Raw genomic sequence first — 17,282 nt, forward strand, 5'->3', positions numbered from 1 at the left:
GTCCGGCTGGTCAGCGAAGGTCAGTGGTCGTGGGCGCAGGGCCTAACTGGTCCCTGTGACGCCTTGGTTCCACTGCTGGTGGCCCTTCAGCTGGAGCAGCCACTGCTGCCGCTGCTGCCGCCGCCGCCGCCGCCGCCGCTCAGGATGATATTTTCTAGTTCCCTCTATTTGCATAGGAATTTTATGAATTCATTGTTTTTAATAGCTGAGTAGTAATCTATTATGTAAATGTACTACATTTTGTATATCCATTCCTCTGTTGAAGGGCATCTGGGTTCTTTACAGCTTCAGGCTATTATAAATAATGCAGCTATGAACATAGTGGAGCATGTGTCCTTATTACATGTTAGAGTGTCTTCTGGGTATATGCTCAGGAGTGGTAGAGCTGGGTACTCAGGTAATAGTATGTCCAGTTTTCTGAGGAACTGCCAAACTGATTTCCAGAGTGGTTGTAGCATCTTGCAATCCCACCAGCAATGGAGGGGTGTTCCTCTTTCTCCACATCCTTATCAGCATCTGCTATCACCTGAAATTTGATGTTAGCCATTCTCACTGGTGCGAGTCAGAATATCAGCATTGTTTTGATTTGCATTTCCCTGATGATTAAGGATGTTAAGCATTTCTTTAGGTGCTTCTTAGCCATTTGAGTTTCCTCAGTTAAAAATTCTCTATTTAGCTCTGTTCCACATTTTTAATAGGGTTATTTGGTTCTCAGGAGTCTAACTTCTTGAGATCTTTGTATATAGTGGATATGGGCCCTCTATAGGATATGAGAATGGTGAAGATCTTTTCACAATATGTTGGTTGCCTTTTTGTCCTGTTGACAGTGTCCTTTGCCTTACAGAAGCTTTGTAATTTTATGAGATCCCATTTCCCATTTGTCAGTTCTTGATGTTAGAGCATAAGCCATTGGTGTTCTGTTCAGGAGGATTTCTCCTTTGCCCATGCATTCAAGGCTCTTCCCCACTTTCTCCTCTATAAGCTTCAGTGTGTCTGGTTTGATGTGGAGGTCCTTGATCCACTTGGACTTGAGCTTTGTACAAGGAGATAAGAAGGGATCAATTTGCATTTTTCTACATGTTGACCACCTGTTGAACTAGCACTGTTTGTTAAAAATGCTGTCTTCTCCACTGGATAGTTTTAGCTCCTTTGTCAAAGATCAAGTGATCGTAGGTGTGTGGGTTAATTTCTGGGTCTTCAATTCTATTTCATTGATCTTCCTGCCTGTCTCTGTAACAATACCATGCAATTTTTTTTATCGTGATTGCTCTGTAGTTGAGCTTGAGGTAGAAGAATTGTGTTGTGATGATGCCTTGGTTTCTGTTGCTTATGTTCTTATGCTTGCCTCCCACCATCTGATTATCTGTAGTGCTACCTGCCATTGCTATATCTGATTGGAGCCTGTCCTTCCTGTGATCCTGGTTGTGTCAGAACTCTTCAGAGTCCAGTTGTCTCTTTGATTCTGTGATCTGTGATCCTGTGATCCTGAGATCCTGGGTGTGTCAGAGCTATTGGGATTCAAGCTGCCTCTGGGATCATGAGATCCTGGTGTGAGCAAGCTCCAGGGATCCTGGGATCCTATCATCTTGTGATCCTGTGATCCTGGGCTTGTTAGAGCGCCTGGGAGTGGAGCTTCCTCTGGGTGTTGATGCAAAGTTCATGACCAAGGTCTGTTCCGGGCACTGGCCCAGACTGGAAGGACTCTGTGCCACTGGTCAGGCAGAGTTCCTGGGTGCCTGCATCCTGCTGGTCCCAGTAATTCCAGGTGTTGGGACAGATGTTGTGTCTTCCTCACCTCTGATCCTCTGATCCAGTGACTACCTTCTAGTGAGACTTTACCTCCTAGAGTTTCCACAACATCTCTAAACAGCACCACCACCTTGAGACCAAGAATTCAAACACTGAATCTGTGAGGAACATTTCATTTTCAAACATAATATTCAACTCATGATATCCACCATTTCAAGGTCATCTCATAATATAAAATGGATTCAATTCAACTTAAAGAATCTTCATGGCCATAACAGTTACAACATTGTTCCAAAGTTCACAATTTCTTCTTATATGCAACAGTCTTTTAACTCTGACCCTCTGTAAGATAAAAATAAAATATGTTTATATATATTTTCAATATACAGTGCCATATAGTAAATATTCCCATTCCAAAAAGGATGAACAAGAAATATCAAAGAATGATCAGACCAAAGAAAATCTATATATAGTAATATAAACAGCAAATCCTGATCTTCATATTTGGTAACCAGAACTCATTTTGGCACTATTAGTGTTCCAGTGGGTCTGTCTAGTCCTACTTCTCTAGTTCTTTTGCCCACAACACATGTGGTATCTGTATTGGACTGGGTATACTTTGTGTCTTGGAATTTAGGTTTGGCATGTTCTGTGATTATGACATCTTTCCAATACGCTGAGACCTCTATTGCAATACATGCTTTACTTCCATGGTTGTGCACACAGCCATCTTATGGGTGCCATGATGGGAATTAGACCCTGCTATACATTACCTGACATCAGAGGTTTTACGAAATCTTGGTGCACACCTCTGTGACTCTCTAACTCTTAAAATTTGCATACCCACAAAGCAGTAGCATTTGGATAATGCCAAAGTCTGTAGTCTGGCTCCCATAGATAATAGCTATACTGGCCTCTATGACTCTTCTTGGATGAACATAGGCAAATTTTCCCGTAGAGGGCATCTTATTTTTTTCTGCAGAGAACTTTGAAAGATGTTTTAGTCTTTCTCCTCCTAAATGGAAGTTTTCAATTGAATTTACATGATTTCCATTGGAGCTTTTGATGGGTGGGGTCTTACTCTCAAGGTACTTTTTCTGTTACTCCAGCGCAGAGTTCAGATTTCTCATTAATGGTGTTAAGCATTCGAATAACTTTAGTCACTTTTCCCTTGTTCTCCCATTCTCAGCTTTACCTGAGTTTAAAGCTCCTTCCTTCACCAAACTTCATATTTGTTTCCATGACTTTAACCAGGTTTATCTTCCTTTCCTCACCAAATTGTACATTTTCTGTTTCTTTAAGCTTCACTTTTTTCTCTTTCACTATAAATCAGAATAAATATAACAAGCAATAAATATGCCACAGCTCAAATGTTATGCTGTTTTAAAATTTCCTCTGCCAAATAAATTAGTTGCCATTTAATTCATCCTCAGTTGGGTTTCTAGGACATGGATAGAATTCAAACTGATTTTTTTTTAACCAGGATGTAATATGAATGGCCTCCATCTAGCTCAGGTATCAGTAGAACTTTTCTTTTCCTGTGAAACCTTGTGAGCTCAGTCTTTCCAGTCTGTGTGTCTACTTCCATTCCTGTCTTATAAGTTCTCATCAGAATGGCCCATTGAGTCCAGACTACCGTGCAAGAGCTTCTCTAGTCCACAGTCCTAGGCTTTGACATATTCCTACTGAAAGTATTTCCAAAATCTGTAAAGCACATTGTCAGGGTTATCATCATCAGCAACCCCATTTCTTGATACTACTAGCCTGTGAACAAATACCTGGCCAACCCCAACTTAATGGAAGACAGGTTTATTTGAGCTCATGGTTTTAGAAGGTTATGACCATTATGGTGGTAAAGGTGTGTGGTAAAGTTTGTAGGTAATTGGACCTTAACCCCACATTGAGATGGACCAGGAAGTAAAGAGAGTTCAGCAAGTGAGGCTGGCCTGTAAAATCTCAAGGCCTGAACCAGTCATCTATTTCCTCTCACAAGGCTTCAGTCTCCTGAACAGTACCACCAGTTTTAGATAGTGTTCCAAAATAGGAGTCTGTGTGGAGGACATTTCACATTCAAACTGCAAATATATAGCCATCAGTTGGAAGTAAATTTTCTTTAGAATTCGGATACAGTTAATTCATTGTTTCCATGAATTCTAGGTTCTAAAGGCACATAAAAACCGGTTTTGAACATCTGTTACTTTGTACGTGGCCTGTCTTCCTCTCCTGTTCCCTGACAAAAACATGTACATATTTTCTAATTCTTGTATTTTTGTGATAATGTGTCTTGCCATACTTGTTTTCTTCCATTGTATTAGGTACTCAGTGGGCCCTTTTAATTTAGAAGCTCAAACTGTTCTTTTCTGGAAAAATTTATCAAACAATTTGATTCCTTTTTTATATTTTCTGTCTCTTGGAACTTTTACTTGAATAGTACCCCACTTTCTGGGAAATTTCTGAGAAAGTTTCTATTGTGCTTTTACTTTCTGCTATCATATTTTAATTTCTGAGTGCTTTTTAATTTTCTAAATGTTCTTTTTTCAGTAGCTTCCAATTATCTCATCTTTCTAAACAGCATTTCTTATTGCAACTTTACTTGATAACTCTACTTTAGATTTAATCTCACACCCTCTATTTTTATTTTCTCAGCATATAAGATTTATAATGATTAAGGTTCTTTTAGTTTCTGCCTCTTCACTAGTATTTCTGTAGCACCCCAAACAGTGCCTAGTATATAGTAATCATGTAAGTATTTCTGGAATTAATCTAATTATACTAATAGTATATAATTTAAAGTTTGCTCCTAGTACAGGTTAAGTCTCTTAGAAATCATTTTTCTATTATTATTTATTCTCTACCTTATGTTAGAATATTTTATACAGACACCTAGTAATACTTAATCACCTGATTATATTTAAGAATGAAAGGTATGCTGATTAGAATACATGAACAAATGGATGGGATTTGCCAAATATGGGTATACCAATAGAATTATCTAGCAGGGTAATATTGTTGGTGATATGTGTATATATATATATATATATACATATATATGTATATATATATATATATATATATATATATATATATATATATATATATATATTGATCTATCTTCTTGACTGATCAGATTCATTGGAAAACATTCTTTTAATCTTTGGATATCATTTTTCAGGGACTAGAAGGGAAGAGGTTTGAAAAGGTCTCAATATCTAGAGAATATGCATTTTTCATACTAAACTGTCTCTTCAAATTTGTGCAGTAACCTATCAGTATTTTTTTCTAATTTTTTCAGTTCTAAATTTAAAGAACATTTGGACAACTTGCATTTGAGCTAAGAGTAAAATTAGTGGTGTGTTTTAAAACTGCTATATACTACAAAAATATTAGTATATGCTCAGGTCAGACAGCAGAAGCTAGGACTTAATCTCACTTCTGCCTCTTGGTAGTACCCTCACGTATCTGGCAGAAACAAAAGAGAAGTGAAGGGCCCACTTTCTGCCCAGACCTCAAGTATCACCGCAGACAAAGTTCCAAAGACTATGAGTTCAATCTCAAAGGTTAACAGCCGTATTAGGAAATGAAACACAGTGAGAACCAGCATAAGCAACAAATGGAAGGAAATATAAAGGATTCTGATAACAGAATTACCGAGTGTATTTAGTATGTTAAAATCAGTCAGGTGCCATGGTATATACATGCAATTCTAGCACTTTGGATACTGAAGCATGAAAAATAGATAGTTTCAAAACTGCTATACAGTATGTTCAAGGTCAGCTTGGGCTATATAGAAAGATTGTATTTCAAAATATTATCAAAACAAATAAAACCAAGAGAACAAAACACTTAGTTTCTAAAATTTAGTGGCTGTATTCACAATGTAATAAATATACCTGGAAAGACAATTGCTTAATTGGACAATAAGTCTTAGAAAATTGTCCCAAGCACATCACAGTTAGCAAATCTCTTGAAGAAATAAGAAATAAAGGTAGTAAGACAGTATTCAAAGAGACACTGAGGATTGGCCAAAGTTAATTTGGGATACCACATAATTCAGAAGTTCCATAAAACCTCAGGTAGGTAAGAAAAGAATGAGAATACAGTAGGGTGTGTGCAGGTAAGGGAAAAGCTTGATATTTCAGAGTATCAAAAAGAGAGTTCTTCAAAACAACCAGAGAGAAAACTAATATCTAATGAACAATGATGTAATGGACAGTTGACTTTTCAACAATGATAGTGGAAGCTGGAAGATGGTGAGATTCTATCCTCAACATGCTATGAGAAGATAGTATGTCAATAACCAAATTTGCTATTAATAGACATTTAATAAAGAAAGCCCAGGACTCAGTCAAGGTAGACAGTAACATCATGAAAGAAATCAGAATAGGAATTAGGATATTTTTAAACACTAAATGATCACATCACATATAAAACTTAGGAAATTTTAATAAAAAAGTAATTAAAATAAAATTTATAATTCTATTGGTATAAAAAGAGGAGATATAAATCAATAATCTAAGCAACCAGTTTAAAGTAAAACAAGGCAATGCCAAAGCATGTCAATGAAAAGTTAATGAAATATAAAAGAAGCACATGATATAGAGGATTGTTCTATTAGTCAAGGTTCTCTCGAGTAACAGAACTTATTTCTCTCGAGAACAGAATCTCTTTGTGTATATATAGAAAATGATTTATTAGAATGACTTACAGGCTGCTGTCCAGCTAATATAACAATGGCTGCCTATGAATGGAAAATCTAAGAATCCAGTCCATGAGGCTGGAAGCCTTAGCTGGTTTTCAGTAGATGCTGGAATCCTGAAGAAGTAACCTCTAATACCAGTGAAGAAATGAACTTGCTAGTAAAGCGAGGGCAAAGAGGCAAAGAGCAAAAACTTCCTTCTTCCAAGTTCTTATATAGGCTTCCAGCAGAAGGCGTGGCCCACAATAAAGGTGAAGCATCCTTTCTCAAGATTTGGATTAAAGGTGTGTCTTTTCTAAGTGTGTCTTCTTATCTCAAAGATTGGATTAGAAGTGGATCTTCCTACTTAAAATTAAGCAAAAAAAAAGAACAAAAACAAAAACAAAAAACAAAAAGAAAAACAAAAAGCAACCAAACCCCCAGAACCTAACAAATAAACACAAAAACAAAAACAAAAAAACCTTACTTCCAGATGTCTCTGCTGGAAAGTTTAAACTTGATAGTTGAGAAAAAATTTCTTACTCTGTACAACCTGTTCCAGAAAAATGAAGAACAGGAGGATGCTTTCTAGCTAAATCAAGCATAGCCAAGGGTCATCTGAGAAAGGAAAATCATGACTGTCAGTGTCACCTGTGAATATGGTTTCAAAATACCTAAACAAAATATCCAATTTTACCTAGGAGATAGAAAAATTTGAGCAATTTGAATTAGGTCTTGCTTTCATGTTAGAAAACCATGCCATAATGCCATTGAGCACATTATCACATTATAAGAAATTACATTATTATATGAGTGGATACAATTGCAGTGCTAGTTAAAATTCACCATCAGGTTGTCATGGAAAAATATCAAAATAAGAATAGATGGGAATTTTCATGTTATTAAGGGATATCTACAGTAAACCTATGGAAAACACTATCAGGTGAATCTGTAGATATTTCTTTTTGAAGGAAAGACTGACAAGCCCATTATCACCATTTAAAAAATGATTTCTTTGGTTTTGAGACTGGGTCTTGCTGTATAACGTAGGTGGCCATGAATTAGAATCCGCCCAGTACTAAGTACTAATCCAGTACTAAGATACAAGTGAGAGGCAGCTCTCTCCACTTCCAATTACCACTATTTAAATCCAGTCTTGGGGTTGGAGAGATAGCCGAGTGCTCAAGAGCGCTGACTGGTATGCAGAGGACATGGTTCGATTTCCAAACTGAAATGATGGCACACAATAGTCTAATTTCAGTCCCGGGGGATTGATATTTTCTGGCTTCCACAGGCGCTACATTCATGTGCTCCACAGACATATGTGCAGGAAAAACAGTATGACACATAAAATAAAAATACATATTTAAAGAGTTAAAATGAGCTTTATAATATTTGTGTTAGATAGGTATGGATGGCTAGAAAAAAGTAGTAAGGTACCAAAGTGAGGTAATAAAACTGTTAATAATATTTGTGATGCAGTATATTTGGTTTCCTTGAATTTTAGTATTTATTAAGGAACATAAACTAATACCTTTTCTTAAAAGATTCAGAATGAAAAATGCACACAACTCTATGCTACTATCTCAAGGATTAAAGTTTAGTTGTAGGAAACTGTGATATGACTTTGTGTGTGTGTGTGTGTGTGTGTGTGTGTGTGTGCGCACGCGCGCGAGCGAGCGCATGTGTATACATGTGTAAGTGCATAATTGAGACAAGGTCTCATTATCAGTATCCCAAACTGGCTTCAGACTTGTGTGGCATTTCACCTGCCTCACATTCTGAGAGCTGGGATTACAGGTATGTACCCATGTTCATTTTAGGATTACATTGTAAATTATCTCAATGTTTTACAACTCAAAATTTGGGCCAATTTTCTGTAAGACTAATCAATAAAATTGATTGAGTTTTTTTTAAACTAGTATAATCAGACCTGGATCTGGATTTATGTCATTTCTCTAGCAGGTCAAATGGAGTCAGTGATAGGGCTTCCCCCTTTCCTGTTTCCTGTCTCTCATAGATCACCATCTTGCCTAATTTTCTTGTGATTCCAAAAGTCTTCTTACATGTTTTGTCCCAATATCATTGAAATTGTTGTTTCTTATGTTTTTCTATGTTTGATTGCTTCAGCAGGGTGAGTATATGTGTTCTTTATTACTCCATCTTGGCTGGAAGTTGAGTCAATGTATTTAAATGGCATATCACTTTTTGAGTAGTCTTTTTTGATAACTGCACTGTTTGTTGCTTGGCATTTTCTTTAGAAAGTGCACAAATTTTGCTTGCCTATTTGTTTTGTTTCAAAAGTAACTGGTAGTAATTTAAAGGCCTAACCTGTGAGGGTGTTAAGGGCTCTGAGAGAGATTATCCTTACGGCTCTAAACAGTCTCTTCTGCTCCATGCTCTTACTGATGCCTACTCAGCCTGTGAAGTTATGACCCACTGATGTGTTTTAAAAATTATAAGGAAGGGCAGATGCCAGGTGGACACACTTGGTGGTACTGTCTCCATGCACTAGCCAAGAATAAACATTTCTGTGGCATTATTCTGAGTTACATCTATAGAAAGCCCCAAGCTCCATCTTTTTGCTTGTCTGATCCAGAGAGGCCAAATTCATTTGAAAGTACAAGAATATTTATGCTCTTGATATACTACTACTATTTCTTTTTTAACAATTATAATACTTCTATTAATTCTATGATTATATTCAATGTGTTTTGATCAGATTTAATCCCATTCCTTCCTGATCTCTCTCTCTCTCTCTCTCTCTCTCTCTCTCTCTCTCTCTCTCTCTGAGACAGGGTTTCTCTGTGTAGCCCTGGCTGTCCTGGAACTCACTCTGTAGACCAAGCTGGCCTTGAACTCAGAAATCCACCTGCCTCTGCCTCCCAAGTGCTGGGAATAAAGGCATGAGCCACCACTGCCCGGCCTCCCTGATCTATCTCACTCCCCCAACTTCACATACCCCCTCTTTTTAATAACCCGGTGAGTTTAATGTGTGTTGCCCAAATGCTTCTGGGTGTGGGGCATCTACTGTAGCATGGCGGACCTACCAATAGCCATATATTAAGGAAAATAGACTCTCTGTCATCTAGAAGCCATATACTACTGTCAGTTGCTCTTCATGAGCTTCTCCCCTCCTTGCTGGAATGCTGACTGGCTTAGCCTTGTGCAGTCCTGTGCAGCAACCAGAGCTGCTGTAAATTCCTGAGTGCAGCTGCCCTGTTGTGTCTAGAAGATACTGCTTTGCCTTTGCTTCAGTTCTCGCCAATCTCTGGCTCTTACAATCTTTTCTGTCCTCTCTTCCATGATGGTGCCTGGGCCTTGTAGGGGGCTCTTGTTTTTAAGGCACAGAACATTGTCTAATATTCGCAGTTATCACAGACTTGTGAATAAACTATGTACAGTTATATACATCAGATGTTTTCAGAGTAGTCTGTAAAGAATATCCTTTAACTTGACACTGTGTGGTTCTAAACTTACTTCTGGTGTGTGATCATGGATTTTAATTATAATTCCATACCAGCTGTTTGTTTGCATTGCTAAGTGAGAATTTGGACAGTCTTGGCTTCCTCAGATATTCTTTGTCCCTCCTAAAACTAAAGAAAATTTTAGACTTCAACTTTCTTTCAAAAGATCCTCCTGATGTGGCCAGATTATTTTAGAATCATATTTAGTTATCCTTGCTAGTAACAATAGGAGAGGGGGAAAAAGAAAGAAGTCTTTGAAATCAGGAAAGCTATTCCATCATTTTTGCTTTCTTCTAGTGCTGATCAATCCATTCCTTCATAGGTGGGAGAGTGGCTGAGCCCAGGCCCCTTCCTTTACTGCAGCCTATGCACCAAGCTAATGAGCATTAGTGACTGGAAGCTAGTGAGAAATATGGGAACCAAAGGAAGATTCTTTCTGACCTGATTTATTTGAACCTGGTTTATTTGAAAATTTGTAAATAACAAGATAAGGACTCGACCACATTTTTCATGTGAAATCCAGTCTTTTGCTTAAAAAAATGTTTTCCTATTTTTTTTTATCCTGCCTTCACTGTCTTTATAAATACTTGAGTTTTGGGTAAGACGATGATGAAAAAGCGATTGGAAATAACATGCATTCTTTTTTATTGGAATATATTCATTACATGTTGTATGACAATTTCTTTCAAGTATATCATGTGCTTTGATTGTGTTTGCCCCTCCCATTCTTTCCTGTTGGTTCACCTCCCTTTCATCCCTTCTGGTAGGTCTGTTCTCTTCCTTTAGTTTCCTTTCTACTTTCATGGCTTTATGTATCTATCTATATATAACATAGGATCCATAAATGAGAAAAAACACATGGTATTTGTCTTTTTGAGTCTGATTCACTTAATATGATGATTTTTAGTTGTATATAATTTCATTTTTCTTTATTATTGAATAAGACTCCATTTTCTACACACACACACACACACACACACACACACACACACACACGCACACATGTAAGCACACCAGTTTCTTTATCCATTTATCTGCTGATGATGGATACCTAGGCTTATAATATAATTTTGCTATTGTGAATAGTATAGACTTAGAAAAAATTAAGCCTTTAAAGGGATTTAATAAATATAAACATGTTAAATGCTATCAATATTATTAGTTGAATACATTTTTGTCTTTTTATGGAAAGGTGGTTCCTAACAGTATTCATTTTTTTTTTAGCTGCTAACTCAGGCTTGTTACCCCCACCACCGGCACTTCCTCCACGACCATGTCCAACACAGGTATGTAACATATTTGATTTCTGCAAACTGTTGTCCTACCAATATGCTACTTTGCATTGGAGTCTCCAACTAATTTCTAGATTAAGAAAATAGTAGTAAATTTCTCCTAACTCAGGAATGGTCTCATGTGGCAAAGGGGGTTTCTTTAGTAAGTTAACAGTTGAACTTTCAGTTCTGGTTCTTAAGAGTCGTGTGTGTTTTTTCTACACAAAGAGAAGTAGAAGGGTGTATCTATAATTGGGGATAGGGGACACTGGTGTGCTGTATAGTACATGCAGCCCGAGTAACCATATGTTCAATGGCAGTTTAGGAGATGTGTTAATTCCACATATACTGAAAATAAGTGACCATTAGCGCATGCTGTGGCTTGGACCCATATTACTTTTCTTAAGGATGCTCTTTCCACTCAGATTAATGAACTGAAAGAGCTGGAAAGGGAAAGTGTGTATTCAGAATCTGTTTCCCTGTAAGTTCACTGCACCACCTTTGCCTATGTGCTACCGTGGCCTTCCCCATCCAGATTTGGAAATGAGAGGGAACAACAAATCAATGGGGTAGTATACATAGTGCTTTAGGTCACTTCTAGCTGTTGGTGAAAAATGTTGGGAGATGGCTGTGGAGAGCTGAGGTTTCTATTTTGTTGCTCTCTGTGGAACAGGGCATACCTTTCTAAGTGGTGAGTCTCAGCATCAGTCTTGGAAACCATTTGTAGCATTTGCATATCATTTCTTCAGACAATTACATGACCTTTAGCAACTATACAACCAGGAGAATCAAATAACATGAGGTATTAGCTTTTTACATCTGTCTGAAGGGTAATAAAGAGCCCAGTACTTCCTGATATAAACAAGTGAGGAATCCTTTTCTAGAACTTGGCACTGGCTTTAAGAGAAATTGATCTGTTAAGAAGTGGTAATTGATAGCCGGGTGGTGGTGGCGCACGCCTTTAGTCCTAGCACTTGGGAGGCAGAGGCAGGTGGATTTCTGAGTTCGAGGCCAGCCTGGTCTACAGAGTGAATTCCAGGACAGCCAGGGCTACACAGAGAAGAAGCCCTGTCTCGAAAAACCAAAAAAAAAAAAAAAAAAGGTGGTAATTGAGTCCTTGCTATTTGTCTAATGTCAAACCTTAGTTCTATTCCAAGTGTTTCCTTTGTTATATGTTCTTCAAAATTAGCTATATTAATTGAGCATATGCATCAGACAAGACACTAATCACTTTTTATTATTATATATTTTTATTTTCTATATTGTTTACATTCCAAATGATTTCCCCTTTCCCAGTTCCCCCCTCCCCATATGTTCCATAAACCTTCTTCTCTCCACCCATTCTCCAATCACCTCCCTCCTTTTCCTCTGTCCTTATATTCCCTTCCCATGCTAGATCAAGCCTTTCCAGGATCAGGACCCTCTCCTTACTTCTTCATGGGAGTCATTTGTTATGCAGTTTGTGCCTTGGGTATTCAGGGCTTCTGGGCTAATTAATATCCACTTATCAGAGATTGAATTCCATGTGTATTCTTTTGTGACTGGGTTACCTCACTTAGGATGATATTTTCCAGATCAAACCATTTGCCTAAAAATTTTGTGAATTCATTTTTTCTAATTGCTGAGTAGTATTCCATTGTGTAAATATACCACATTTTCTGTATCCATTCCTCCTTTGAGTGGCATCTGGGTTCTTTCCAGCTTCTGGCTATTATAAATAAGGCTGCTATGAACATAATGAAGCATGTGTCTTTATTGCATGCTGGGGAATCCTTTGGGTATATGCCCAGGAGAGGTATAGCAGGGTCCTCCGGAAGTGTCATGTCCAGTTTTCTGAGGAACCGCCAGACTGATTTCCAAAGTGGTTGTACCATCTTACAACCCCACCAGCAGTTAGGAGACACTAACCACTTTTAATGCATAATTTTATCTCCCAAACTCTTATGTAGTAGGTACTAATATTATTATTTTTTTAATTGACTAGGGGCATGCCAGATTTAAGCAAGTTACCAAGGGGCCATAGCTAGTAAAGAGTAGAGCCCTTCCCAAACTGAAGTGTTTACACCCTCTTTCTCTCTATCCTGGGAGTCTAAGTTTCTATATGTACATCAAGACAGGTTTTAGATTGGTTGTGCTGACTTCTAACTGAGACTTTCTCCACACCCTCCTACAGAGGCACAGAGAAATTGAGACTCCCACTTTGTATCTACAGCAAACCTGGGCTTGGTCACAATAGCATTAGTAGGAATTCTGGGATGCTTATCTGGAAAGCACCACTGCTACTAGCTGTCCTTATCTGAGCTGGTTGCCCAGAGCATCTTGCCTGCTTGGGATTTAGTGACAGAGAATTTGACAGGGAGAACTGGGAATTCTCAAGCTGATATTAATGAATAAGTCTGCCCTCTTATTCACCAGATTCCCAGAAAGACATGAGTGCTGAGCTGGGCATTCAGCTCCTATTTCCAGATTTCAGACTACAGGAGCAGGTGTCTGAGGAATGTAGGCAGAAAATCCCCAGACCACTTCCCTCCTCATACTTCCCTTTGTTCACTGTAAATGGGATACATCTATTTAATACATAAACTCCCAGGGAATAAGCATGTGGTTGTATTTAGTTTTGTGCCATGACAAACTAGAAACAGCTAAATAGCTATGTACATGTGACATCAGAATGTTTCCAAAGCTACCTGGGATGAAGCAATCTGGGAGACATTAATAGGGGTTTGTGGTAAAATGAATTTGCAAGGAGCTTTACTTAACTCCTTCAAGACATTGACAGTACACACAAACCCACCAAAGGCTTTGAAGTCCTAAAGCTTAACACAAAACAAAGGTCAGTTTTGTAAAGCTGACAATTTCCTAGCTTTTCAGACCATCTTTTTATATCCAAAACACTTATTTCTGTTCCAAGGACTTAGTGGTTAGGAAACACTGGAACCCCCCACCTTACAGTCCTGCTTTGGATGTTGCCAAATTGCTCTCATCTGCTACCTCATTTGTTTATTATGTGATTAAAGTTACATTCTACATGTTACAGTTAAAGTTCTACATTCTTTAAGTCTCCCCTAAAGAATTGAAAGTGAAAGCTGATCACAGGTGCCTTGCCTGGGACTTTCAAATTGTCCCAGTGTTCAGTTTGTTTCATTTTCTTCCTCATGTCTCTGCTCATTCTCATTCACTCTCTCATGAGATCATTTTTATCACTGCAAAGAAGATATTATTATAGAGAACTTAAACATTTCTGAATCCTGCGTTTGCTGTATTAAATGGTTTTGATTTCTTTGCTGTATATGGACCATCAATCTGACCTTGGAAATATACCTTGACTATGGAAACATGTCCATAGAAGCTTTCATGAGGTTTAGATTATAGTAGCACCACCAGGCATCTAGAGGAGAAACTAAGGAGCCTGGTATAATATAAATGATTCCTCTTATTAGTAGCTCTAAATGAGATTTTAAAATTCCTAATTCTTTGGATTTAAAAATTCTATGTTATATGAGTAAGGGCAAGATTTTAGTAAACAGGAAAATGTTTTATTTTCCACAAAGGAATACTATCTAAAAAGCCCATAACAAATCAATAGTGAAATGCTTCTGTGTTCTCAGTATGTTCTACATACAATAGAAGTATATCCAGGGCCGGGGATGGAGCTCAGGAACGGAGCACTTGGTTAGCATATACAGACTTCTTAGATTCTGTCCACAGCAATGAAAAACAAAAACAAAAACAGTTTTTCAGCATAAGAATTTTTCTTCATCATAATGCTTATTAAAAATATAGACCGTGCTTAAATGTCATTGTGGGCGCGTGCTGATTTCCAAACAGACTCTCCACAAATAACACTTTGAACTGAAGTCATAAGCAGAGATGACTGCCGAGACACTACCACTTCAGACAGAAGCCCCTTAGAGCCTGGCATTATTTACCATTCCACCAACACTTACAGAGGTGGATTTCATTGGCCTAAAGGCCCCACGCCCACAAGACATCTTTTTTGCACCTCCCAGGATCCTCTTACACCAAGTTCCCCAATGCTATGAATATGTGGATTGAGTTATATACATGGAGCTCCAGAGTTAGGACAGGGAGAAGGTTGAAAGAAACAAATACTGTATTTTCCCAGAATAGTTAAGATTGAGAGTATTAAGTAAAGAAGGAATCAGGGATTTTGGTTTCTAATTTTCTAGAAACCAGGGCATGGCTCAGTCCTGAGGAGGTGATCTATTTTTATTTCATATTTAAACAACTTATTCATAGCATCAGCAAACAAAAGGCAATTAAGAGTACACCATTTCACATAGAACAGTGGTAAGTAATGGATACAGAACCTGTGGTATATTTAGATAATGGAATACTACTCAGCAATTAAAAATAATGAATTCATGACATTCTTAGGCAAATGGTTGGAACTGGAAAAATGTCATCCTAAGTGAGGTAACCCAATCACAAAAGAACACACATGGAATGTAGTCACTGATAAGAAGATATCAGCCCAGAAGCTCTGAATACCCAAGGCACAACTCACATATCAAATCATTCCCCAGAAGAAGGAAGGAGAGGGCCCTGGTCCTGGAAAGGCTTGATCCAGCATTGTAGGGGAGTACCAGAACAGAGAAGTGGGAGGGGATTGATCTGGGAATGGGCGGAGAGAAGAGGGCTTATGGGACTTGGAATGTAAACAAAGAATATAGAGAATAAATATAAAAACAAAGAACAGTGGTAAGAGTTAAATTTGTTAGCTCACATATAAATGAAGGAAAATGCCATCCACAGAGTTTGCATTTGCCCTATAGGCCAATACTCTGTTGAAGTGTTTTTTTAAATCTTAGGGATTATCTGATGCTTGAATAGCTTAAGTCCCTTCACTAGTATTTTTTTTCATGGCAAATTTCTTATGGAAATTGTGATAGAGCCATGGGGTTCACAAGACCCACATTTAATAAGGAAAAAATGGTGTGTATGTCAAATATTTTAAGTTTTGTGTCAGTATTATAGTTGATGAATATAGTTAACTTCTTCTAGACGAATATTGCCCAGGGTCTTTCCTATTTATAATACTCATTTCTCCACTTCTCACAGCAAGTGTTCCTCATGGCACTGGAAGTGAAGGCAGGGGAAGAGCTGCCATCTTAATCCCTTTTGTCTCTAGACTAAGACAATTCAGGCAGTAAGGAGGATGATCAGTGAGGTGACTTTTAAAGAAACAGAACCTTTCTGTTTAAGGTGACTGAAGGACACAGAGCTCTACTGTACAGGAAAAGCCTAATGTAAGAAACAGCTGTGCAGGAGGTCCTGAGACATTCATTCATTCATACATACATACTTGCATGCATTCATTCATATATGCATACATATATACATACATACACACATACATAGATGTGTGTCTGTATATTTGCTACAATGACTTCTGTCTCACAGTGGAAACCCAGTTTTAGAACTTTATTTTATCATGAATCCTGTGTATCTATATGTAAGTTTGATCAAGTGCGCACAGGGTGTAGGATCCTCTAGAGATGGAGTTACTAGAGACTGTGAGCTGCCACGTGAGTGCTGGCACCTGAACTTGCATCCAAGGCAAGAATAGTACACAGTCTTAACCACTGAGCCATTTGCCTCTCCTGCCTATAAAATCCAGTTATAAAAACCTAGCTTAACCCAAACCTGCTATTTCAGAATCAGGAGCTTCTTTGAAGGCACAGTAACCATTACGTATGAGTGAGATTGACATACTGAGGTTTGGTTGGTGAGAAAGCTAAGTAAACACCCAGCTTGCTCACTTACAATTATGAATGACGAAGCTATATTTTGTAGTAATGCAGTGCACTGGAGTTACCTGCACTGGATGGCTGTTCGGAGGGGAGTCCTGGGATAATATAAAGAATCCAGGCATCCTTAGAGGATTTTCTGTTGTCTTTTCTTCCTCGTCAGAGATTGGTGGGTATGTGGGGTGATACCACAGCAGCAATTATAATCTTGATGACAGAGTCCAATTATTCATTTCCACAAACATCAAGTTGTGAGTGGTATGTGGCAATACACTTTACCTTTACGTCTGTAGGAACATTTCCTGCCAGTGTGACTACGTTTGTGGAATTACTCCAGGATGGCTGCACA

General features: G+C 38.0%; 1 protein-coding gene across 7 annotated transcripts in view; it reads left to right on the forward strand.

Moving 5' to 3' along the window:
• Reps2 (RALBP1 associated Eps domain containing 2) overlaps window positions 1-17,282 on the forward strand; it is a 244,272-nt gene that overhangs the window by 172,661 nt on the left and 54,329 nt on the right. For all 7 annotated transcript variants that reach the window (XM_052171138.1, XM_052171143.1, XM_052171141.1 and 4 more), the window contains one exon: window positions 11,116-11,177. In XM_052171138.1, the coding sequence (XP_052027098.1) occupies window positions 11,116-11,177 (62 nt within the window). The remainder of the gene's footprint in view (window positions 1-11,115; window positions 11,178-17,282) is intronic.

Source organism: Apodemus sylvaticus, chromosome X, assembly GCF_947179515.1.
Source record: "Apodemus sylvaticus chromosome X, mApoSyl1.1, whole genome shotgun sequence".
NCBI classification, from domain to species: Eukaryota; Metazoa; Chordata; class Mammalia; order Rodentia; family Muridae; genus Apodemus; species Apodemus sylvaticus.